This window comes from Canis lupus, chromosome 31 (assembly GCF_048164855.1).
Source record: "Canis lupus baileyi chromosome 31, mCanLup2.hap1, whole genome shotgun sequence".
NCBI lineage: Eukaryota > Metazoa > Chordata > Mammalia > Carnivora > Canidae > Canis > Canis lupus.
Window position 1 is genome coordinate 14,615,767 of NC_132868.1, and position 24,723 is coordinate 14,640,489.

The window sequence follows — 24,723 nt, forward strand, 5'->3', positions numbered from 1 at the left end:
CTTACCTATCAGAAGTGTCATTATTACATCTTGACCCCCCTGGTACTTTGGAGCTCTCTCCCAGTGTGGTCTTTTGCCATGGCATCCTTTCTGAAGGGTTTAGGAGATATCTAAGTTAAATGCTATAGCAATGAAGGTGAGAGGAAGGAAAGAAAAGGTGCAATTTTTGTATAATTTTTTTTTTTATCTTCTGAACACTTTACAGATGAAGAGACATAGTTGTGAATTGATTCTCTCAGGTGACATAGGGAGGAAGTACAGCTGGATAGCTATAGCTAGGAGTAGAGTGCTGGCCTTCACTCTCCCACATCAGTGTCCTGTTGATTTTTAGTTTGCAAATTCTCTCACAAAATGTGATTTATATTGGCTTCCCCCTGGTTTAGTCATTTCTTGCTTCATGCCCTCTCACCCACCACATGATCCTACCAGCAGTGTCACCAGTGCCACCAGCCTCATCTTCCTCAAAGTTCAGATTTATGTGTGCTACTTCCCTACTCACCCTTTTCAGTGGCCCTCCATTGCCTGTAAGGAAGAAACCCAGTGTCCTTGCCCTGCTCTAGTCTGCCTGCAATGTCATTTTCTTTTCAATGATAAACTTCCCACATCCTTGATCCTTGCCAAACCAGTCCGTCCTTTAAATTTATTTGGTGCATTTTCCCAGTATGCTGGTTATTATCTGTGTCATGCAGTTGACAACTAACCATGTGTATATCATTCATGGAATATTGCATCTTAGGTAGCAATGGGAAAATGCACGGACTTACACATCTATCAACTATAATTTGGGCATCTATGATGCATCCGGCATGAGATGCTGGGAGGTAGGAGTTGAAAGAGTTACAGGTAACGTGTAGAAGAAAGTATAGTCCCTTTTTAGAAAAGAAGTAGAAAGGTAATTCAAATTGCACTAATTTCTTATGGCTGCTGTAACCAATTACCACAAATGTGATGGCTTAAAAATGACAGAATTTATTTTTTTCACAGTTCTAGAGGCCAAGCCTAAAGTCAGTATTACTGAGCTGAAGTTAAGGTGTTGCCAGGACCATGCTCCTATGGAAGCTCCAAGAGAGAGTTTGTCCTTGCCTCTTCCAGCTTCTGGTGGCTGCCAGCATTCGTTGGCTTGTAGCCATATCACTGTGATCTTTGCCGGTGTCATCATATTGCCATTTCTTCTTCCGTGTGTGTCAAGGCTCATTCTGCCCATCTCTTATAAGGACATTTGTGATCACATTTAGGACCCACCTAGATAATTTAGTATAATCTTTCCATCTCAGGATCTTTAATTTAATCGCACATGCCAAACACAAATTTTTTTTTCCCCATGTAAGATAATATTCACCGATTCTAGGCATTAGGGTGTGAATATTTTTAAGGGGCTGTTATGCATCCTATTGTACAAGCCAGGAGATCGTTAGTGATTTTAATTAAGTATAAATACTTAGTACTAAATAATAAATAATAAGAATTTTTAAAAATTGGTCTATATTTTCTAATAGTAGCTGTATCATTTAGAAATTATATTTAGCTACTTGTAACAGAGCATCCCCCACTGACTACCCCTTTCAAAATAGGTGACTTAAACAAGGTAACATTTTATCTTTGTTTACGGAAGACCATTCAGAAGTAGGCACCCTAGGACTAACTAGTGTATGGCTCTAAGAAATTACCAAGGGCACAGTACCTTTCCATCTTTATGCTCTGTCACACCTGGATTCCATTCTTAGGGTCACTTCAAGTTCCAAGGTAGCTGCTGGAGCTCCAGGCATTACATCTAGATGCCAGGCATCAGAAGGCCATAACCTTCTGCTTACATCTTAATGCCTAGAACATTAGAAGATGCACAGAGGTGCAAATTTGGAACATTTAGTTTCCCCCCGAGCACAAAAAACAATATATTTTTCTAAAGGAGAAGGAGAGATGGACTTTGGAAATCAATTAGCAATCTTCTCACAGTAACAAACATTCTTAAAAACAAACTTTTTTGAGCAACTTCTCTATGTAGAAGCAAGGTTTAGGCCAGGGGTTACTAATATGTATTACAATGATCTCTGGCCTCATGCAACTTTCAGTCTAGTTAGGGTGACAGAATACATAAACAAAGATTAAAGTATATATACATATACATATATGTGTGTGTGTGTGTGTGTGTGTATATATTAGTAGCTAATGAATGATACAGGCAGTAAGTGTATGTGATAGGCTTCCTGAAAAATGTGGGGCAAGTGGGCTTTAGATTAAATTTAATGAATGAAGGGGAATATCCGACTGAGATTCATCGTGAACAACAAAAAGTACAAATGTTCACAAAGTGATCAATGAATATTGAGTAGACTGATTTAGAGATAGGTATGGAGGAAAGCAGGTCCCCAAAGTAGGCGGCAGTCATTCCCACAAAGAAGGAAGGAGTCAGATTTGTGGATAATGATAGAAATAAGGATGGTTAGCATATTCCAAGAAGTTTGCTACGTGATTTATGAATATTTCATATCATTGTAGCAAATTTTGCAAGATGAATATCATGATATTTATACATGTATGTATGTCTGTATGTATTGCTGATCAACATACCTTCCTTGTAGAATGTCCCCTTTCCCACCACAGAAATCTGGCTCCTGAGTAGAGAGAGACATATGGATGGAATGAAATTATTGTCACATCAACAGGTGGCCACATCTGGAAAGAAGATCTAGAAGTGGCTGCTGCTGTGACTTTGGACCTTGGACTTCTGGTAACTCAGCCTATCTTTCAGTATGGGGCGTCATCCCTTAGTCTTCCAAGACATTCCTTCTTAGTGTTCAAGTAGGTCAGAGCTAGTTTCTACAGCTTACAACAGAACTCTAACTTTGTCAGTCGCAGAGAATGTGTTGCAAGTAGCAGATCCTGAAGGGTACGAGGGGGTAAAAGAATTGCTGTTCAGTTGCAAATTGGATAGGAGGCAGTTAGATTTCCATTCAAATTTCAAGATAGAAAATAGCAACCCATAATACTCAGTGGTGAAATAGACCAATCAAGTTAGCACTTGTGTTGTCTGTGCCTGTATGTCCAGAACCATGCAGCTCTGGGGAAAGGTGGCTGCCCTAGACGCAAGAGAGGAAAATGTCAGGGCTCTATTTTAAAAGACATTTGAATAATCTGATGCAAGGGATGGGCCTGCTCAAATATTTACAGTCTTTAAGAAATAGGATGAATCTCAAAGTATTTATGTACCATGATAAATTGATTGCTTCCTGCTTGCAGATGTAGAATGAGATCCCTGAAAATCAAGTCGAACTTTTGAAAATGCTGTCTCATATTTTTTCCACTTATTTTATGTTCAAGTTATGGCACAGATGAGAAAAGAGTAGATCCCCATAAGTGAAACAGAGAAGTCTAGGAGTATGTAGGAAACTTGGAGAATCCCCAATTCTGAAAGCCTTCTGACCTTCTCCCCCAACATTTTCCTTTTCTAAGGAAGCTATACTCCCTTTCAGGCTCATTAGCATTTTCCCCATTGTCCAACCTGCAGTGTTTTCTACTGATAACCATTTTCATTGATGACTCAACATGGTCCCTAAGAGTAAACTGCAGAATCAGAGTGGAAGGAGTTCAGAAGCTATACTCAAAGGAATCATAGAAATCAGCAAATTCTATGAAATGGGGCGATGGTTGTGGGAATGAGTTTTGATGATATTTTATCAAGGAGGGCAAAATGTGAATTTGTATCAGGTCAATTTGTTCAATATGGAGTCACTCAGAAGACATTCTGTATAAAATGTATGAGCAAAAAAATAAAAAAATAAAATGTATGAGCATGGGCATGATCCTAATGCAAACTTGGGTTGCCCAAATGCTGGCTCAGGCTAAATGATGACAAAGGGTTAGAAGTCCTTTGGCATAGCATAGAGGAAGGGACTGAAGACACAGAAATACTGAATTTGATCTATCACATATGTCTCCATTGGGGCTCAGAATCTTTCAAAGGCAATTTACTAATGATGCTAAGGGGTCTCAGTGCTGCTGACAAGAGGTGACCCTAAAGTGGGCTTTCTGATTTCTGTGGGGCTGGGAGGAGTCCTACATGGATGCCTCAGGTGGTAGTAATTCACTGCCAGGAGCAAAGTTGGCCTGGTTATGGTATTAAGCAGCAGTCCAAACATAATTAACAGAATTCAGGGAATGGCTAATTCACAGATAACTATGGCTATGGTTTCTCGTGGGGCTCCCAGGAGTGCAAGCAGTGGACATCCCACTAAAATATATCCTACCCTCCCCATCTCCAAGTTTAGCAAGCAAAGACCTGAATCAAGCCACCAGGCTAGATAGTCACGGTTACAGAAATGTCAACAGTTAGTTGACACCATAGAGCTTCTTAGTTGAAGAGGAGGCAGGGTTCCTTAGGAACGATGCTATAGTAATATCACATATGGAGACTATGAACCTACTTTCTGGCCTTCTCTGCAACCACTCCCCTAGTAACTGCACCCAGGAGAATGAGAAATATCCAAACTTTTTGGAGACTTTTATAAACTGGCTCTGATGGAAACTCTAGACTGGTGGAATGCCTCTCCTATCTGCCAGTGGGGAGGCTTATTGGGAATAGATGATGTATGAACTTCTGATCCCACTCACCTCATGGTAGGCACAGAGAGACCCAAGCTCATCCTGTGGATAGTACTCCAGTTCTCGAAAGTATTGTTGGAATACGTAACCTTAGTGAACTGTAGAATCTCCACAATGGCTCCCTTACCTGTGGAGTAATCATTACTATAGTAAGGAAGACCAAGAGGATGCCACTGGTATTCTTTTTCTCTAACAAAAGTATAAACATGAAACAAAGCTGCTCTTCAAGTGGAACTGCAAGAAATCGTGCCAGTATCAAAGACCAGGAAGACACAGAGTTGGTGATTGCTATCATATTCCTGTTCTTTCCCCCATCATTTCTTATTATTTTTCGCATTAGGATGGAGAATGGTGGTGAAGTGTGGTAAAGTTAACAAGGTGGTGATTTCAGCTTGGCTGATGTTCCAGAGATGATCTCCTTACTGAAGCAAATTAATACTTTTCTTGTCATTCGGTTTGCAGCTACTGAACTGGTGAAAGTATTTGCTCCATTCAGATAAACAGGTTTGCCATCACCCGGAGGATAAGTAGTACAAATCTAAGGTCATGCCAGTTCTCTGATTCTGGATCATAACATATAACCTGTAGGGATCTTGGCCAGGGTTTGGGAAACATTTTATGTAGAGGATCAGATATAAATATCCTGGGTCCATATGGTTTTTGTTGCACTTTGCTGTTGTAGCACAAAAGCGGTCATAGACAATATGTAGATGGATAAGTACAGTTGGGTTCCAACAAAACTTTATTTACAAAAGCATACTGCAGGCTGGATTTGGTCCATGGGCTGTGGTGTGCTGACTCTTGATCTTGGCTGTCAACATCAGTAGGACATCATGTTAGTCCCTACAGTGATGACAATGTGCAGACGGGACCCAGAAAGCAGGAAGTAGCAGGTGTCCTCTGACAGAGAATAGGAGACACATTCTGAGAAATATAGGGGCTTGCCATCTGAGTGAAGTTCCAGAAGGGAGTTTAATAATATAGAAGAATGAAGGACAAGCTCTTCATCGTGAGCTTCCTATCTCTAAGAATGAGGCATGGGGCACCTGGGTGGCTCAGTTGGTTAAGCATCTGCCTTGGGCTCAGGTCATGATCTCAGGGTCCTGGGATGGAGCCCTCCTACTTCTTCCCTGCTCAGAGGGGAGTCTGCTTTTTCCTCTCCCTCTGCATCCCACCACTTGCACATGCTCTTTCTCTCAAATAAATAAATAAATAAATAAATAAATAAAATCTTAAAAAAAAAAAAAGAATGACACACAATGTTTGATGAGTTTCTTTGGAATCTGGAGAGAGTATGTATCACATTTAGGTAACTTGCTTTGCTCATTTACTAGGAAACCTGAAAAAGTAGCCTGTGGCCCTGTGGTATGTGTGTATTGTGTGTGTGTGTGTGTGTGTGTGTGTCTGTGTGTTTACTGTGTTTTACAACAGGCTTTTCTAAAGTTTTTTAATTTTTTAATTTTTTTTTATTTACTCGAGAGACAGAGAGAGAGAGAGAGAGAGAGAGAGAGAGAGGCAGAGACACTGGCAGAGGTAGAAGCGGGCTAGGGGACTTGATCCCAGGACCCCAGGATCACACTCTGAGCTAAAGACAGATGCTCAACCACTGAGACACCCAGGAGTCCCTACAACAGGCTTTTCTATACCTGAATGGAGGACATGTCTTCTTGTGTGCACATGGAAATGACAAGTGGGCATGAGTAGGGATGGTGTCAGATTGGCCTGAAAAGGAGTATGCTCACCTATCTCTATGAGTAACTTATGAGTCAGGCTTCTGAAAGAACTGTGGTGAGTATTACAGATCACAGAACCCCAAAAGCTGAACAGGGATCTCAGATTTCCTCTTAAACTGAGTAACAGCTTACCTCATCTTGATGTTAAGAGTTGTTCAAGGAGTTTGCTCATTCCAGTGTGAACCTACTTTCTAGTTACTGAGATTGCCCATAAACCCAACAGCAGAAACTTACTGAGTTTTATATGGGTGGTGAAGGGGACAAGCAGGTAAGAAAGAGGGCAGATGGAAAAGAAATTGACGTAATCGGTGGTAGTGTAAAAAGTTAACATCTCCCCTTATTAAAAAAAAATAAATAAATGGGTAGTTAATGCAAAACATTTAAATAACACAGAAAAGCACACACACACACAAAACAACAAAAAGTTTTTTTTCACCTAGAGATAACCCCCATTAACATATGACCTATTTCAATCTAATCTCTTTCTCTATCACTATGCATATATGCGTGTATGTATTTAAACAGAATAGTGTGTATGCTCATTTACAACCTGTCCTTGAAGTTTGCATTTTAGTGAACATTTTTACATGTCAATGAACATTCTTATATCACATGACTTTTGATGGTTATATAGAATTTTCTTAAATGGAAAACATACCACATTTCTTAAGCAGTGTGATGTATTGGTTTACACTTAATAACCAATGCTTTTTGCAGAGGCTATCTGCCAGGATAGAAAGTTTTGTGGCTATGCCTCCACAACAAGCTATCACCAAATAGGACTTTACTAGATCACTGCACATTATTGGAGGACATCCGAGGTCAAGAGCCAGTCCATTAATTGAAATAATTAAGATATCTTTTTTCTCTGTAGATTTCCCCAATTCCCTAACTTGGCATTAGCCACAGTTCATGTCATGCTTTAATGTAACCTATGTCGGTTCTGGGAACAACATTTGTGAAATGATGAATTTTACCTAAAAGACACAAAGCTGACTGCAAAACATATCTATTACAATGTCACAGATGTGAGTCATTCACTTGGTAGGTACTTACCAAGTGCCTAAAATAAACAAAGCAATACCTTTCTGGGCAGGCAATATTCCACAAATACTGAGCTGCCATAATGTACAAGGATGTTAAGAGAAATAACTCTTTCAAAGAGTTATTTGTGCTACCTATACAGAGGGAAAATATATGGAACCCTGACTCATTAAAGAACAGTACAAAAGATGTCATAGGGCACAATGCAGTGATGGGTACAGGCAATAGAGGCTGTCTGTATTTAAGATCGGCTCCTAAGGGTTGGAGCAGTCAGAAAAGCCTTGAAAGGATTGAGAAGATTGAAATGAGAGTGGAGAGCTTTCAACCAAGGCTAGGAGACAAGTATAGTTATCCTTGGGGACAATATAATCTAGTTTACCAGGAGTAGGTGTGGGATTGACATCTGAAAGAGTGCCAAAGGGCAAGGTCCTTGAATGCCAGGCCAGGAGAGGCAGACTCATGGCAATGTCATGAGAGAAGGCTTTGGAGCAGTAGAGTGATGGGGTGACCTGGACACTTGATGTGGCAAAAGTTAATTCTTAGTCTGAAATCTCTTCAGCAAGACTGGGAATTTATGTTGGAAGGGAAAATTATTTGCCCATAGTCACTTTCATCCCGCTTTTTGATCAAGATCTACAGGCAGGGATCCCTGGGTGGCGCAGCAGTTTAGCGCCTGCCTTTGGCCCAGGGCGCGATCCTGGAGACCTGGGATCGAATCCCACGTCAGGGTCCCGGTGCATGGAGCCTGCTTCTCCCTCTGCCTGTGTCTCTGCCTCTCTCTCTCTCTCTGTGACTATCATAAATAAATAAAAATTAAAAAAAAAAAAAGATCTACAGGCAGAAACCGGCCCATTAGTAATAGTCTGGTTGAACTTTGTGCAGTGGCAATGTTGCAGCCATGAGGTTTTATTTGAGGCATGATTATTACTAATTGAAAACTTTTCCCAGGAAAATAGTCCGGCTATAAGGGCCCCTGGGTGGATCAGTGGTTGAACGTCTGTCTGCCTTTGAGTCAGGTGGTGATCCTGGGGTCCTGGGATTGAGTCCCGTATCAGGCTCCCGTCTGCCTCTCTCTGTGTCTCTCATGAATAAACAAGTAAGATTTAAAAAAAATAGTCTGGTTATAAATTCATATGTAGAATTTGAAAAATTAAGTTAGAAAGTTCTAATAATTGAACCAGATTTTTTTCCTTTTTTTAAAAGATTTTATTTATTTGTTCATAACAGAGAGAGAGGCAGAGACACAGGCAGTGGGAGAAACAGGCTCCATGCAGGGAGCCCGACGCAGGACTCAATCCCGGGTCTCCAGGGTCATTCCCCGTGCAGAAGGTGGCGCTAAACCGCTAAGCCACCGGGGATGTCCAAGACGTTGTCTTAATTCATTGAAGTTTCTCTGACTTTTTGTGTCAATACAGTTTTATCCCTTGAAACAAAGACATTCTGAAAATACAAACAAAATCTTATAAATTCTAAACATAACTATTTAATTTTTACCTGTCTTTCCAGTCTTGTCAAAATGTGTGTTGATTTTTACCCAGTTGCAATAATATTGTATAAACATTGTTAAGGATGTGAGGCTAATACACTACAAACATGTTAACTGGTTACTGAACTTAGAGTGTGTGTATAACTGAATTTTAATTACTTTTTTAAAGCAATAATTGCACATAATAAAAATGTAAATAGCACAGAAAGGTAAAGACTGGCAGTAGGTCCCTCTCTACTGTCTCTCTCTCTCTATATATATATATACACACACACATATATATACACAGTATATATATATATATGTACATATAAACACAGTATATATACTATATATGCACACAGTATATATACTATATATATGTATATACACATATACATATATATGCTGTAGCCTCTCTATATATACAAAATAGCATAGGTACAACCAACTGGATGGAAGGCCTGTGGCATTTTGGGTGTACCAGAGTGCCTTGCATGCATTCCTTGCTTTTGCACACTGATTTGCACTTTGCTTTTTTCATCTAGTAATATGATTTCGAGATTGCTCCACATCAGCACACACAGAACATGGAGCGCTTGGTTCTTCTCAAGTGTTGTATTTTAACCACTTCTTACACAGAGATCTTTAGGCTGTTCCCAGTCTTTTGTTACTATAAACAAGTGCTGTAACAAATATCCTTACATAAATCTGTAGCATAAGTTATCTGTAGCATAAATGTGTAGGTGAGGAATTGCTGGGGAAATAGTTTATGCATATAAAATCAAGGTCGATATTGTTTACTCTTTTTTATTCCCACCAACAATGTGAATGAGGGCCTATTTCCCAAACCTAGGCCAACTCCATGTGTCTTAATCAGTTTGAAGGGTGGAAAATGGTGTCTCAATTTTAACTGCATTTAATCTAGAAATATTTTAAACTGTAGATTATTGATGCTTTTGAATAAACTTTTTCTCTTAATTGGACAAGTGAGCATCATTGATGAACCTGAATGTGAGGTGTGATTGAGTCTTGCTTAACTATATGAAAATTTAGGAGAGCAGGGCAAGAGAGAGAGGGGCTCATCTGTCTACTTCACATCAAAATCCAGGTACCTTTGCAGTCTCCCAGTGGAACCTGGCAGATCTGCAGAATCAGGCAGAGTAACAGATGTAATGGGAGGGGGAAAAAGGTTTTAAAGATAATTTGAGGGGATCCCTGGGTGGCTCAGCGGTTTGGCGCCTGCCTTTGGCCCAGGGCATGATCCTAGAGTCCTGGGATCGAGTCCTGCGTGGGGCTCCTGGCATGGAGCCTGCTTCTCCCTCTGCCTGTGTCTCTGCCACTCTCTCTCTCTATGTCTATCGTGAATAAATATACTTTTTTTTTTAATTTTTATTTATTTACTTATGATAGTCACGGAGAGAGAGAGAGGCAGAGACACAGGCAGAGGGAGAAGCAGGCTCCATGCACTGGGAGCCTGATATGGGATTCGATCCTGGGTCTCCAGGACCGCGCCCCGGGCCAAAGGCAGGCGCCAAACCGCTGCGCCACCCAGGGATCCCTATCGTGAATAAATAAATAAAATCTTAAAAAAAATAAAGATAATTTGATTTGTTTGGGAGAGGCTTACAGAAATCAACATTTTTGTTTACTATTTCTTGCTGTTTCTGCATTCCATTAATTGGCAGCAATCCCTGGGTACATTGGGTGTAGTTATGGGACCTCAGCGGAATCGAACCTGTGTTTTAAGAATTATTTTGAAAAAATGAGAGTATGCTGTGAGGTAAGCTCTGTTCGCAAATTATTCACCTTCCCCTTACCCCGTTCATTATTTATTCTGAGGAACCGGACCAGCAAGACAGGAATATGTGTGTGTCTGAATAAGATGCTCCAATCAGGCTGTTCAACGTTCGACGCGGAGACCTCGAACAAATCAGGCGAAATACGTTCCAAAGACTATAAATATAAAACTAGAAAAGCTTCTCCCCGCCCCCAAACAATCTCGATCCTCCTCACCATACGTAAGAAAAAAAAATCTGTATTATTGCAAAAAATACATGTCCATCCTCACTGGATCCTATTCTATTTTCTTTTAAAAGCTTTATATGTCTAAAAAAAAAAAAAAAAGTGAGGAACAAGGTCGAGTGAGGTTCACACCTAAGTGCACAGCGCAGATTTAGGTTTGGGCCCGACGCTGTGCAATCAATCCCAGATTTCGCACATCGAGTTCCGCCCCTCCTCAGGCGGGGGAAGTCCTCGCTTTTATCTTCAGTTGTTTTAAAAGCAGGCGGTTTCCACCCCCCCCGCCCCCCCAGTTCTGCTCTTTGTGTCAGCTGCCTCGGAGTTGCCCCTTGGCAACCTACCGATCTAGGGTAGAAAACACCGTTGGGGGGAGCCGCAGCGCAGCCCGCCCGCCCCCCCCCCTGCTCCCCCCCGCCGCCGAGCGCGGTCCGGGCGCAGGGCCCCTCTCCAGCGCCCCCTCCCCGGCGCGCTGCGGCTGGCGCTCCCCGGCGCCCCGCCTGACGCTGCAGCTGGGCCGGCGATTCGCCATTGGATTAAAAATAGCAGCGTCCCCCGCTCCCCGCCCGCGGCCCCAGGCCCCCGGAGCCCGTTCCCGCCCCGCGGCCCGCCCGCCCCGGCTCCCGCCGCCCGCTCCGCCCGCTCCGCCCGCTCCGCCCGCGGACCCAGCGCTGCGGCCCGACCCGGTGGGCTCGGGGGCGCGCCGCGGCCATGCAGCGCCGGGGCGCCCTGTTCGGCGTGCCGGGCGGCAGCGGCGGCAGGAAGATGGCTGCAGGGGACGTCGGCGAGCTGCTGGTGCCGCACATGCCCACGATCCGCGTGCCCCGCTCGGGGGACAGGGTGTACAAGAACGAGTGCGCCTTCTCCTACGACTCCCCGGTAAGTGAGGCTCGGCCGCGCCCGCGGCGCCCGGGGGAGGGTGCGGTGCCGGCGGCCTGCGGCGGCACGTGAAGGCGGGGGCGGGGGGATGCGCAGGGGCGGCCGGGGACCTCCTCCCCCGGCGGCGGAGTTGGCTCGGGCGCCCCGCAGTCGGGCGGCGCTTAGTGAGCGCCTCCTGCATGCGGGGCGCCGCTTCCCCCGAGGCTCCTGCCGCCGAAGACCGGGTGGCCGCGGGCTCTGCTCCGCCGGCCTGCCCGGCCCCCGGCCGCCTGCCACGGAGGGAGAGCGAGCCCGGTCCGAGAGTTCCCCGATCTCGACCGCGCGCTGCAGGCGGGGGCCGGGGGGGGGCGGCTGCCGCCCTCCGCCCTCCGCCCTCGCCCCGGCCCCGGCCCCGGCCCGGGCCCCGACCCCCCCTCGCCCCCGCCCCCGCCCCCGCCCGCGGCGCACACGCGGCCCTTCCTTCCCTTCTGGGACCGTGGCCTCGGCCCGGCTGCCCACTCCCGGGCCCTGTGATCTCCTCGCCGAGCTGGCCTCCCCCGCTTTCCAGGGCTCCCCGCTCCTCTGCTTCCCGTTAGAATGTGGGAAGGAACCTTCGGGCCCCTCCGGTGGGGCAGCAGACAGGGGGACTGCTGGGTTATTATGGCTTCTTTAAGTCATTCCCGTACTCCTCTAGAGGAGTCGCCGGGGCCGAAATGCATCAGTATAAATTATTAAAAGTTTAGTCGCGGGTCGTGACCTGAGACGCGAGGTGGCGCGGGGTGGGGTGGGGGTGGGGCGGGGGGGTTACGACAGCTCAGGGCACTGCCGTCCACCCAGGGCGGTTGGTGGTTTTTCCCCAGGTGGCATGTATATGTGCGACAAGGAAGAGGAGAGTGAATGTCCCTTTCAAGAGTCAGATGGGCTTCGAAGTGACTCAGCTGTCTGGCGTTTATCATGTCTTTTTGAGGACCAGGTTATTTTTATCCACCCACTTTAGATCTCATGTGTCACCCGGCAGGTCTCGATGCAATCGGGAGGTGCATGGATTGGACGCACCGAGGCAGGTTTCAAACAATAGTCTAACACATTTTATTCACGTTATGTAGAGTATTGTTGGAGGAAAAAAACAAAAAACCCACCTTCAATGGGAGGCAGATTTCCCAAAGTATCCTTTATCATCTCCTGGATTCATAACGGCTGGTTTCAAATCATTTCGGCTTGTTGTTATCCATTGGGAGTCCCAGAATTACTATCCTCTCTACGATATCCAGTTTTTCTTTTATGTGAATTCCGGATCATTTGGGGGATAAACGTTTCACTTCTTGTTCATTACTTCCCGATTTTCTTTCGAAAAGGTCTAAGTGGAATGAGCTGGTTGTATTTAAATACTTTGCATATTGTGATCACACAACTCAAAGTGACTGTTGTCAGCAGTGTCATTAAATCATATTCTCCACAAAGTACTTGAAAATGCCATTTTCAGATTTTGTGTCCAGTGATGGGCAGGTTCTGGCTAGTAGGCTCCTGAGAATGGGGAGGGATGATGTTCTTAACCAGTGTAAGCAATTGACAGATTGTGAAGTCCAGGAAGAAGAGAGTGGCCTAGTCTTTTAGGATAGTACAGCGTGTAACGTGGGTAAAACAACTTTTTCTGTGTTTGATCAGGGTTGCTCTTCAAATCCTTCTTACAAACTTTGTTATTGGAAATCTTAACCACATGGTATAGTATGTGGCAGGTGTGAAAAAAGCTGATTATTTAAATTGACTTCCACAGATAGTTATTGGGAGTTAATGGTGTACCAAACACTGTTCCAGAAGCATCATGTCTAGTATAAAGTGATGATTTCATTCATGTCACAGTAGTTCCTTGGGGAGACTGGGCTTATTTACAGGGCCGATGAATCAGTATATTTTATTAACTATGAGGAGGAAGAGAAAGAAGGTTTTATAACAAATTGTATTAAAGCACAGTGTATGATCATGTGGGATTTTTCCCTATGGTACTGACTTAACACTCAGGACTTAAATAAGGCTTCTTGAGCACCTACTATGTGCCAGCTCATATATGCATGGCTGTAAGAATCATACAGAGTAAAATACTTTGGTACCAAGCACACCAGAGACTTTAATCTACAAGTGCCACAGGACTGTGTTAGGGGAAAGACCAAAGCCATGTGAGTGGAGAAGGTAATCATCAGATACTTTTGAAAATGGCCAGAGATAAAGGTGGATAGAAGTAAAGAAGACCAACTTCTGGCAAGGTAAATAACATGGGCAAACATATAAAGGGTGAATATTTTCTTCTTATTTGCTTTTAATGTACTGGGAAGAAAAAGATTGATTTAATGAGTAGTGAGGTCAGAACCAAGGAGAGAGCTTCAAATACTTACAATAGGAGCTTGGTTGTATATGGTCAGTTCCAGAAAACTACTGTAAGTATTGCGATTTAAAGTGGTGTTACAGGGAGACTGAACGGATCATTTTTAATTATAGATTCATTATAGATCCAAGGCCTGGTGTGAAAGCTTTGCTGTACCTTACCTGTGGGTATGAGGATTGAGTGGGACTGCATGATAACTCATTTCAGTGTCCTTCTCCTTCCTTGCTACCTTTTAGGGCTTAGCACATGGCAGATGCTCAGTGACACTTCTTCTGGGATGAGAGAGAATTTGTGTTTTTCACCTGCCAGTTTGTCCCAATTTCATCCCAGGCCTACCTTCTCACCTTGACTTGTAGGTTCACCTCTCCATGACTTGGCTCATCTTGCAAGGTGTATAATGGGACCGTCCTGGAGAATGGGGACTTTGCATCTTTATCCCCAGCAGTTGGCCCAGCATCTGGTATATACAGGCTAGGAACTCAACTGATGCCTAGGAAAAGTATAAATTACATGTAGTGACAGGTTCTGAAAATGCTAAGGATGCAACACATGGGAAATACTGCAAAAGGAATCATGTGCGATTATCATGTAGAATGTGGTGGCTTTATTGTCCGGTGGGGGCAGAAGTGTGAGAAAGAGCCAGGCTGGCAGGGTTTGAACCCCAGTTCTGTCTTTCAGCTGTGTAACTTTTCTGGGTTCCAGTTTCTCTATCTGTGAAATGGGGACAATAATAGAACCTACTTCATGGGTTGTTTTGTGGATTAAATAAATTAATATGTAAAGTATGCCCAGCCAATCAGTAATCACTAGAGGAAGAAAAGAAAGAGATACAGAGAGTCAGTCAAGGGTTGCAGGCCCCAGGGTTTGATTGTCAGGGTTTGGTGTGGTTAAGTGGAGACGTTAGTCCACTCTTTTTCTTGCAAGCCTTCATGGACTACCATGTAAAATCTACTCCTCTCTTTGGTTGTTGAACCCCTCATTCGTCTGAATGTCCTCTGTCCCACCTCCCCTCAGCTTCTGGGCTGCCAGCTCCTGGGAGGTCAGTCTCTGGGTCTCCAGTGGCTAAGACTCATTTCCTTTTCCAGAACCACCCCCCTGTCTTGATCATTTCAGGGTTCTTTTTTAGCCTTCCGTTTCTGCTGGAGACTTCATTGTTTCTTCCAAAGCCCCCATTTCTTAGGGTCTATGTCATAAGACACAGCAGTTAGTGATAGTCTCTCTTCCATCATTGGCCATCATTTCACTCTCTTTTCACTTAACTGGTCGTTTTAAAACATCTACTAGATGTGAAGCCTTCTACCAAGCTTTCAGAATGGGAAGGAGCTGGGCGACTCTTGTGCTAACCATGCCCCTTCCCCACCTCTCTGGAAGTGGAGAGCTTATCTCATGCCTTGTCTTTAGCTGGGGCCACCTGAAAGATTAAGACAAGGGCTTAGCATGGGCAGTTTATTTTGGAAAGGTATCCCAGGAAACATAAGAGGAAGAACACTCAAGGGAATAATAACAAAGGGAAGGACAGAAAGCCAACCCAAGAGTGAGTCATTGAGCCAGCTGCCATGATGGAGCACTGGCGCTCCGTCCGGCCAGGGACCCCTGGAGAACTGTTGAATGTGCCCCAGTAACCTCTACCTGGGACATGGAGAGGGGAGTATTTATGCACTGGCTCCTGTGGCCTGTTGGTCAAGCGTGCTCCAGGGATGAACTGCCCTCACTCTTGCGGGTTGGTATTTGTGTCAGAGGGGCTTCCTGAGAAGCCTTCCCGTGACCAGCAGCTGCTGAGAAGAGAGAGATCCCAGTGCAGTGAGGCACTGAAAAGGTGGCCCGACATGATGTGAGACCAGCATAAGCATTCCTTCACACCTCCCCTTACCTTCCAGCATTAGCATCATTTTGTAAAACAGAGCTTATTTCCTGTTCTCTGAAGCTCTGGGATCCCTTGGTGATGTTGAGATGTCATGTTGGTTCTCCACATTCCTGAGAATCTTTGTAAAACTCTGGGGAACAGGGGCCTCTGGTAGTGGCTGGTTTACATAGCCACTGGGAAAGGCTTTGAGATCATTTACTTGTAGGAACAGCTCATGTGAGGGGCTCCTTACTCTAGTGGTGTGCTTGCTACCTTCCAGGCAGTGAGACTTGCATCATGGTGCTTACTTGTAGGGGAAGAATAATTTAATTTGGGAAAAATCCTCCTCCTACGGGATCAACAGATACAAGATAGTAAAACATTTACTGTTTCTTTTACCTTCGAAGATATAAACTTAAACTAATTCTAATTAGTTTCACATATTAAAAGTTCCTTTCCAAAGGCAACTAACTAAAATGTTGTTTTATAGCAATGATTCTCAATATTTTTGGCCCTTGTATTCTCTTAAATATTTTCAAGGATGCCAGAGAGCTTTTGTGTGGTTTCTGTCTATTGATTTTTACCATATTAGAAATTAAGACTGAGAAAAATTTAAAACATCTTCCATTCTCTTAGCTGTTATTATTATTATTATTTTTTTAATTTTTATTTATTTATGATAGTCACACAGAGAGAGAGAGAGAGGCAGAAACACAGGCAGAGGGAGAAGCAGGCTCCATGCACCGGGAGCCCGACGTGGGATTCGATCCCGGGTCTCCAGGATCGCGCCCTGGGCCAAAGGCAGGCGCCAAACCGCTGCGCCACCCAGGGATCCCATCTCTTAGCTGTTAGAGTGATGGTGTCATCAGATGTCATGGAGACTCTTAAAAATGTCTCTGTGTGCTCAGAAGAGAACAGGAGTGAAAAAGGCAGATAAGTTCATGTTATGAAAGTAGTTTTGACTTCGCAGCTCACTTGAAGGGCTTTGGGGGACATTCAGGGTTTCCAGGTCATACTTTGAAAACCAGAGTTCTAGAGTTTAGGCAAGAAAAGTACAACTGGTTATTTCAGTGGCACATCTCACCTGCATTGTGGCTTGTGTGGGTTCATATTTTCACATTTGTGGTGTTTGAATAATTGGTCATTAATCGTAGCTCATCTATAGATGTCATATGTCCCCTGTATATTGTTTTTGAAGCAAATTAAAATTTAGAGAATATGAGTCATTTTGAAAAAAATTGCAACTACTTTGCTGGAAATCATTGGCCTTTTTGAAGGTAAGAATTCATTATTCTGTTGACTGGGAGCCTCACCGGAGGGTGATCTGGCTGGGCTGTTTCTTTCAGAAACTTAAATTTTAGCATCCTGACTTTTTTCCTTTGGCCACTGGCTAGGAGACTTTTGTCATCTCCTGCCCGGAAAGTGAAGATTTATTTGCCAGTACTGGGGGAGCAGGGAACTGAGTGGGAGCAGAGGACGAGGGTGGCCTTGGCATGTGGATATTGGATATGGCCGGATATGGTTCCCTGGTTCTCAGTCCTATCCCTGTTTTGTTAAGTCTTCTCTCATGTTGTAGGGGCTTGGTACCTGGACCCTACAGTTGCCAGAAGGATTCTGTTCCTTTTTTTTTTTTTTTTTTTTTTAGATTAGATTTTATTTATTCATGAGAGACACAGAGGAAGAGAGGCAGAGACATAGGCAGAAAGAGAAGCAGGCTCCCTGCGGGGAGCCCGATGGGGGACTCCATCCCAGGACCCCGGGATCACACCGTGACCCAAAGGCAGATGCTCAGCCACTGAGCCACCCAGGGGCCCCTGACAGGAGGCTTCTGATTTCGATTCTGCCAGTGAGAGTGTCAGAAGGAGAAGCCACCATTGTTACTGCAGCAGTGGCCCATGCCAGACGTGGGGTTTTCCTGTCCGCTCCGAGTATCCTTCTGGCACTCAGGGCCACCTCAGCCACGGGGGAGCTGGGATCATGTATTCGGTTTCTTACAGTGCTGGTGCCTCTGGACTCCGGAGCGTGAGTGGTGGTTCCTCTGACCCTGGCTCTCACGGCTCTCACCAAGATTACATCCTCTCCAATTCCCTGTATCAGGTCCCTTCCTGCCTGAAGCACCTGGACTAGTCGTGCTCCCCATCTGGGCTGATACACATACATTACACACACACACACACACACACACGCCTCTAAGTCTCCGTGTATTCCGAGTGGAGCTCCTATTCTTACCTGTGTTCCTTGTCCCACAGACCCAAGTCCTGTCTAAAAACACAGGGCTCCCTGCTCTAAAGAATAAACCGGCAGTGAATTGTCCGTGTGGGAGGGCCCCTGGGAGTGGAGGAGGGCCTTGTGGGCTCTGACAGGTGTCCAGGCCTTCCTTCTTATTTCAGCCCTTGTTTCGCTCCAGCTTCCAGAGTTACCTGGAGCTGTTAGTTCTGGAGCCTCTTGGAAATTCTGGGGTGTACATCAGATGGGATCTCGGTTCTCTGTGCTGCAGACCTAGCTGGGATTCAGCTCGGTCAGCTCACCTTAGTCTTGTAGTACTTCTCCATCAATGGTCCAGTTTCCAGATCTTCTGGCTATGGTTTATGTTTTTAAAAACACAATGTTTTGGGGCACCTGGGTGGGGCACATAATGTTTTCATTGTTCTTTTCTTTGGGTTTCAGAAAGGAGTGAGATTGATGTAAGTGTGTAATCTGCCCCACGTACGCTAGCATGCCGCTTTTCCAAATGAAAAATCAGGAAGTCACTTCCTGTCTCTTTTCGGCTGCTGTTAATTATCTTTCAAGTTGTGTCATTTTTAGACTTCAGGAATGTAAGAGGCAATGCTGATCCTGTCAGGGAGCCTTTTGGGAAAGTGTGTGTCCTCAGTTGTATTGAGCCTGGACATCTGTGCAGCTCCGAATTCTCTCTTCACTCCCCTGCACTGTCCTTCCTGTGGCCTGGAGTGCAGTCAAAGGTACTGCCCTTCATTTAGGGCCTCAGGCTGGAAGATGTACAATATTGTCAACCCTGCCCCCCTCCCCCTCTTGCTTTTTTTTTTAAAAGATTGTGTAAAGTGCACATAACATAAAATCAACCGTCTTAACCATGTTTAAGCGCACTGTTTGGTGGCATTAAGGGCATTCACATTGTGGCACAACCATCAGCACCATGCATCCCTGGAGCTCTTCATCTTGCAAAGCAGAAACTCTATTCTCCTTGAACAATAACTCCTCACTCCCCAGCCCCTTCAGCCTCCCAGCCTCTGGCAACCACCATTCTATTTTCTGTCTCTATGAATTTGCTCTAGGTACCTTATATAAGTGAGACCGTACAGTAGTTACCCTTCTGTGACAGGCTTATTTCACTTACCGTAATGTTTTCAAGGTTTATCCATGTTGTAGCATGTGTCAGAATTTCCTTCCCAAAGCTGAGTGACGTTCCACTGTGTGTGTATACCACATCTTGTTTGTCTGTTCATCTGCTGGTGGATACTTGGGTGGCTTCCATTTTTTGCCTGTTGTGAATGATGCTGCTGTGAACATGGGTGTGTGTCTGTGTCCCTCTCTTGTGTATCACATCCCATTAGAGACCAGGTTCCAATGGGGTAGCCCCCCTCTGCCCAGGCTCACGCCTTCATCACCTCTTGCCCAGACTCTTGCCTAAGAAGCTTCTTAATTGACCTTACGTTGCCTCCCTTTCATTCGTCACTGTGCTCTCAGATTTTCTAAAACATGGGTCTTATCATGTCATTTCACTGTCTAGATATTTTCAAAGCACCATTCAGACTTTCCTAACATAGCACCTCAAATCAGTTTACCAAGTTGATCCAACTTTCCTTGCCAGTGTTTGTCACTTAGCACTTAACCTCTACTTACATTCTCTTTAGCCCACAGGACTTCATGTTCTTCACATGCTCCGTGTTTTCAGCCCTCCTTGCATTGGCTCATGCTCTTCCCATTGGCCTGGACTGCCTTCTCCCTGTGTTTCCCAGGGAAACCCCACTGATCTCAAAAACCACCTCACATGTTCTCTGTAAAGCCCTCATCACTCTCCCCTCCCCAAACTGAGTTACTTATTTTCCTGTGCTTTCAGAGCACTTTGTTAATCTCTGTCATGGTTAAGATACTGATTGTTGAGAATACAGGACAGTTGGGGTCTTATGCACCTGTGTTAGTAAGGCTGCATCTTTTCCGATTTTCTGTGTATCCTTTTTTTAAAAAAATATTTTATTTATTTATTCATGAGAGGCACAGAGAAAGAGAGAGAGAGAGGCAGAGACACAGGCAGAGGGAGAAGGGGGCTCCATGCAGGGAGCCCGACGTGGGACTCGATCCCGGGTCTCCAGGATCATGCCCTGGGCCAAAGGCACGTGCTAAACCGCTGGGCCATCGGGGCTGCCCCCCACTTTTTAAGTGGGCTCCACACCCAGAATGGGGCCTGACAGGGGGCTTGAACTCACTGTGAGATCTTGACCTGAGCTGAGATCAACAGTCAGGCATTTAAACGATGGAGGCACCCAGGCACCCCTGTTCCTTAAAAAAAATTCTGAACGTGTATTTTGGAATTAAAAAAATGTGATTAAAAGTAACCAATACCGTAGTTTTATATTGTCATACTATAATCTGAAAAGTCATACACTTGACCCTTGACAAGCTTGGGAGAGGCATCTTGGGTCCTTGCGGGGTCTTTTGTGTGTTATGATTCTGGGTGCCACAGGGATCTTGGTGAACGTGATCACACATGGTGCCCCTTGGGGAGACGACTGACTAGAGGGCTGTTGTCTGTGGATGTGGGCTGGGCCTCTGTGTGGCTGTTTATGTTCAGTACTATGGGCAGTCAGCCCAGGACTCCTCTTGCCCCCAAGCACAGGGAAGATGGGAACAGGAGCACCTATTTTTAGGGCTGGAGCAGCGGGTCAGTGCAATAATGACAAGAATTTAATGACTCTGAATACGCCTCCAGACTAAAGAGGGTGCTTGAGGTACACAACGATATGTGTTTCCGGTGATGAGACTCAGAAGAAAACCATTTGTTTTGTGTTAATTAGCAAGTATTAATGCTTACTTAGAACCTACTATATAGCCAGCACTGCCCCGGGAGGGTTTGAGAATTTCAGAGGGAAACAGAGGACCACAGTAATGAAGAGTATGACACAGATGTTTCTAGCATAGTACAGAATATGAACGCCAGGCAGCTGGGGTGGCTTAGCGGTTTAGCGCCACCTTCAGCCTGGGGCCTGATCCTGGAGACCCAGGATCGAGTCCTACATCGGGCTCCCTGCATGGAGCCTGCTTCTCCCTCTGCCTGTGTCTCTGCCTCTCTCTCTGTCTCTCTCATGAATAAATAAATAAAATATTAAAAAAAATAATATGAACGCCAATTTTGAGTGTCTGTTAGGAGTCAAACATGATACCGGGTACCTTTATATACACCATCTCATTTAATTACAATAGTAATTGGCTTGTAAATTATAATTACTCTTGTTGCCTTATTTTACAGAAGAGGAAACAGAGTCAGAGAGGTTACGTAGCTTATTCAGGGACTAGTTCAAAGACTGGTATGGGACTTAAGCCCTGATGTGTCATGAGGTGAGACCTTGAAGCACTTGTAGAGTATTACATTTTATTTATTTATTTATCTATTTATCTATTTATTTATTTATTTAATTTTTTTTAGAGTATTACGTTTTAATCAGTGTGGCACTTACAGGGTATGAATGGAGATTTCAGATAGGAATAATCAATAAAATCTAGAAAAGTTACTGGTCTGGGTCCCTGGATGGGATCAGAAAAGTGGCGTTTTAGGGGAGGAAGGGACAGAGGCGTGGAGGTGAGACCAAGCTTAGGATGTATGTGAGGAAGAGAGAATTTACTTGGGCAACTGGGAAGCAAGGCTAACTCCTCTGTGGGCTATAGGTGTCGGCCTTGGTAAGGTTAGGCCGATGGGCTGGCTGGTCAGGAGCAAGAGAACAGCGTGAGGACAGCGGTTATTTGGGTGGCTGTCCTGGAAGCAGAAAGAGGACTACGGTTGGGAGGTGGAGAGAACTCCAGTAGGAATTGGGCTGGGGCTCTTGTGGTATTGTGGGAGGGGTGCTTTCATGAGGGTGATGACAGTGGGCCTAGAGCTGGGGAAGTGGTGGGAATAAACCCAGTAGACATTTTGATGAAAGATGCCGTGCAGCTGAGTCTGCAGAGTGTGCAGCGGATGGAGGAGTGGGAGGAGCTCAGTGTGCAATGTGGCAGATGCAGTGTATCAGGGGCATAAAGGAGGGTGGGGTGGTCAAATCAGGTGGGTGAGTGCATCGTAGGGAAACCCAGACAGGGGTCTGGGCGGCATTTCCTCCAGGAATTAGAATTTTTTTTTTTTAAGATTTTATTTATTTGTTCATGAGAGACACACAGAGAGGCAGAGACATAGGCAGAGGGAGAAGCAGGTTCCATTCAGGGAGCCCGATGTGGGACTCGATCCCGGGACCCTGGATCACGCCCTGAGCCAAAGGCAGATGCTCAACCACTGAGCCACCCAGGCATCCCGGAATTAGAAATTTGAAAAGATAATCGTGTTGCACAAATAGTCATAGATGGATTACATGCAGCCTTTACTGTTTTATGAAATACAATCATTCCTAGAGTAAATCCTGCCCCATACTGACCACATGGGCGAGATCGGCCCAGAAGCTGGTGGCTCTTATGAGTCACAATTATGAAAACTTTCTCCTAATCAAACCAAGTATTGCTTTTTGGGTCCTGGTTAATTCTTTGGGTGTTGCTGAAAGCTGTGAGTTGGACATGAGGTCTCTGTCCCCATCACTTCTTAGAAATAGGCTTGGTGGTGTGTTAGTGGGATCGGTGGAGGGAGCAGCCAGGAGGAGAGAGGTGTCGGCAAGGGGCGAGGGTGAGAGTGGCTCACACATTGAATCCTGTAGGTAGGGATCCCTGGGTGGCTCAGTGGTTTAGTGCCTGCCTTTGGCCCAGGGCATGATCCTGGCGTCCCAGGATCGAATCCCATATCGGGCTCCCTGCATGGAGCCTGCTTTTCCCTCTACCTGTGTCTCTGCCTCTCTTTCTATGTCTCTCATGAATAAATAAATAAAATCTTTAAAAAAAAAAAAAATCCTGTAGGTACAGCTGCTGAATTGCCCCTCTGGAGGTGCCGTTTGGAGAGATTCTGCCCATGTCCAGCCTGAAGGTGTGGAAGCAGCCCCGGCAGGTAGGCCCCGTGTCCTGGGGCCCACACGTCGGTGAGGGGGCCGCCAAACCCTGCGGCTGCTTCGCCAGCGTCTGGGGGCCCAGCACCTTGGAGGCCCAGCACTTTGGGGGCCCAGCACCTTGGGGGCCTGCCAGCATTTGGTTGGGGAGCTGTCAGCATGGAGCAGCCACCTCTGGGGGCTCCAGCTGCCCTTCCGACTTGGGAAGTGGAGCTGGTGGGTCCTGCCAAAGCCTCTCTCCTCCCCTTCGGGAAACCTTGGCAGAGCACCTGGCGCCAGCTCCTTACCTGTGTGGCGAGGCTCCTTTTCCTGTCCTCCTGCTTTCCTGGAATGAAACAGCCTTAGTAAAAAAGGAGGAAACTGCGCTTTGGCCCAAGCCCCGGGATGGCGTGTGCTTGCCAACAGCTGCCCACCTAGCTCCTGCCACCAAAACAACATCTGCTTCTCAGTTGCATGGGGCAGCATGCGGAGGGCCAGACTGGCCTGGCTTCTGGGAGGGAACACCCCCAGGAGCACCCCCGTGCACACCCCCGCATCACTGCTTAGTAGCAGTATGACTTAAGCAGGTGTTGGAATTCCACTGAATGTCTCTGAGCCCTGGTTTTTCCCTCCATAGTACCTTCCTTGTGGGGTTGTTAAAATCATGGCTTCCCATTAAACCCACTTAATGCCATCCACCTCTGTAGTGGGATTTATTTATTTTTATTTTTATATTTTTTTGTAGTGGGATTTAATGGGAAGGATCCTTTTGAGGGGTAGGTGAAATGGGGTTTATAGTGTCTTGGGGCTGCCAAGGGGAGACTTCCTGTACTTGGTAATTCTGCATGAGGCTCCGCCCTGCAGCAGAAGCCTTGGGTGTGAGTGTTTGCTGGCCCCCTTGGGGGGATCTCTGTTCAGGGCTATTATTCAGAGTCAAATCCAACTCGTACTTATGGGCTTTTATGGGTTAGCCTGGAAACCTAATCCTCATGTTTAATATAGTTTTCCAGGGGAAATGCAACCTGAAGAAAACCAGCTCTTTTTCTGCTTTATTTAATTTTTTTTTAAGCTTTCATTTATGAGGGACACAGAGAGACAGAGAGAAAGAGAGAGGCAGAGACACAGGCAGAGGGAGAAGCAGGCTCCATGCAGGGAGCCCGACGTGAGACTCGATCCTGGGTCTCCAGGATCACACCCTGGGCCGAAGGTGGCACTAAACCACTGAGCCACCCGGGCTGCCCAGCCAGCTCTTTTTCAAAATGAGAAGAAATGACTATAAAAAGTTTTTACCTTTGACTAAGGTGGTTTCACATTTTTCTCTTTTTCTATGTAAGTGGGGAGCTCCTTCCGTGGATTGTAGCTGCAGTTTGGCACTGCAGAAGGAGCTCGCCCCAGTGCTCCCTCGACGGTTTTCTTTGTGCTCATTTGTCCTCTGAACAGTATAGTAGCTGCTCTTCCTGCCTCACCCAAACCCTTCCCTAGCTGTTTGGGTGAACAGCATCCTCATTGCTCCAAATACCCAGAGCAAGGATGTGGTTTTATCCTTAGGAAAAAAGGTCATAAATGACGGATGGGTGGAACAGTAAATTTATAGCGTGTCAAAATGTGGC

At 45.4% G+C, this 24,723-nt stretch overlaps 1 protein-coding gene and 1 pseudogene across 1 annotated transcript in view; both read left to right on the top strand.

The window, feature by feature from the left end:
* Nucleotides 1-8,246: 8,246 nt before the first annotated feature.
* Nucleotides 8,247-8,326, top strand: LOC140622486 (U4 spliceosomal RNA; annotated as a pseudogene).
* Nucleotides 8,327-11,436: 3,110 nt separating this feature from the next.
* Nucleotides 11,437-24,723, top strand: part of USP13 (ubiquitin specific peptidase 13) — a 117,163-nt gene continuing 103,876 nt past the window's right edge. The window contains exon 1 of the mRNA XM_072807490.1: nt 11,437-11,739. Coding sequence (XP_072663591.1) covers nt 11,572-11,739 — 168 coding nt within the window. The 5' untranslated portion in view covers nt 11,437-11,571. The remainder of the gene's footprint in view (nt 11,740-24,723) is intronic.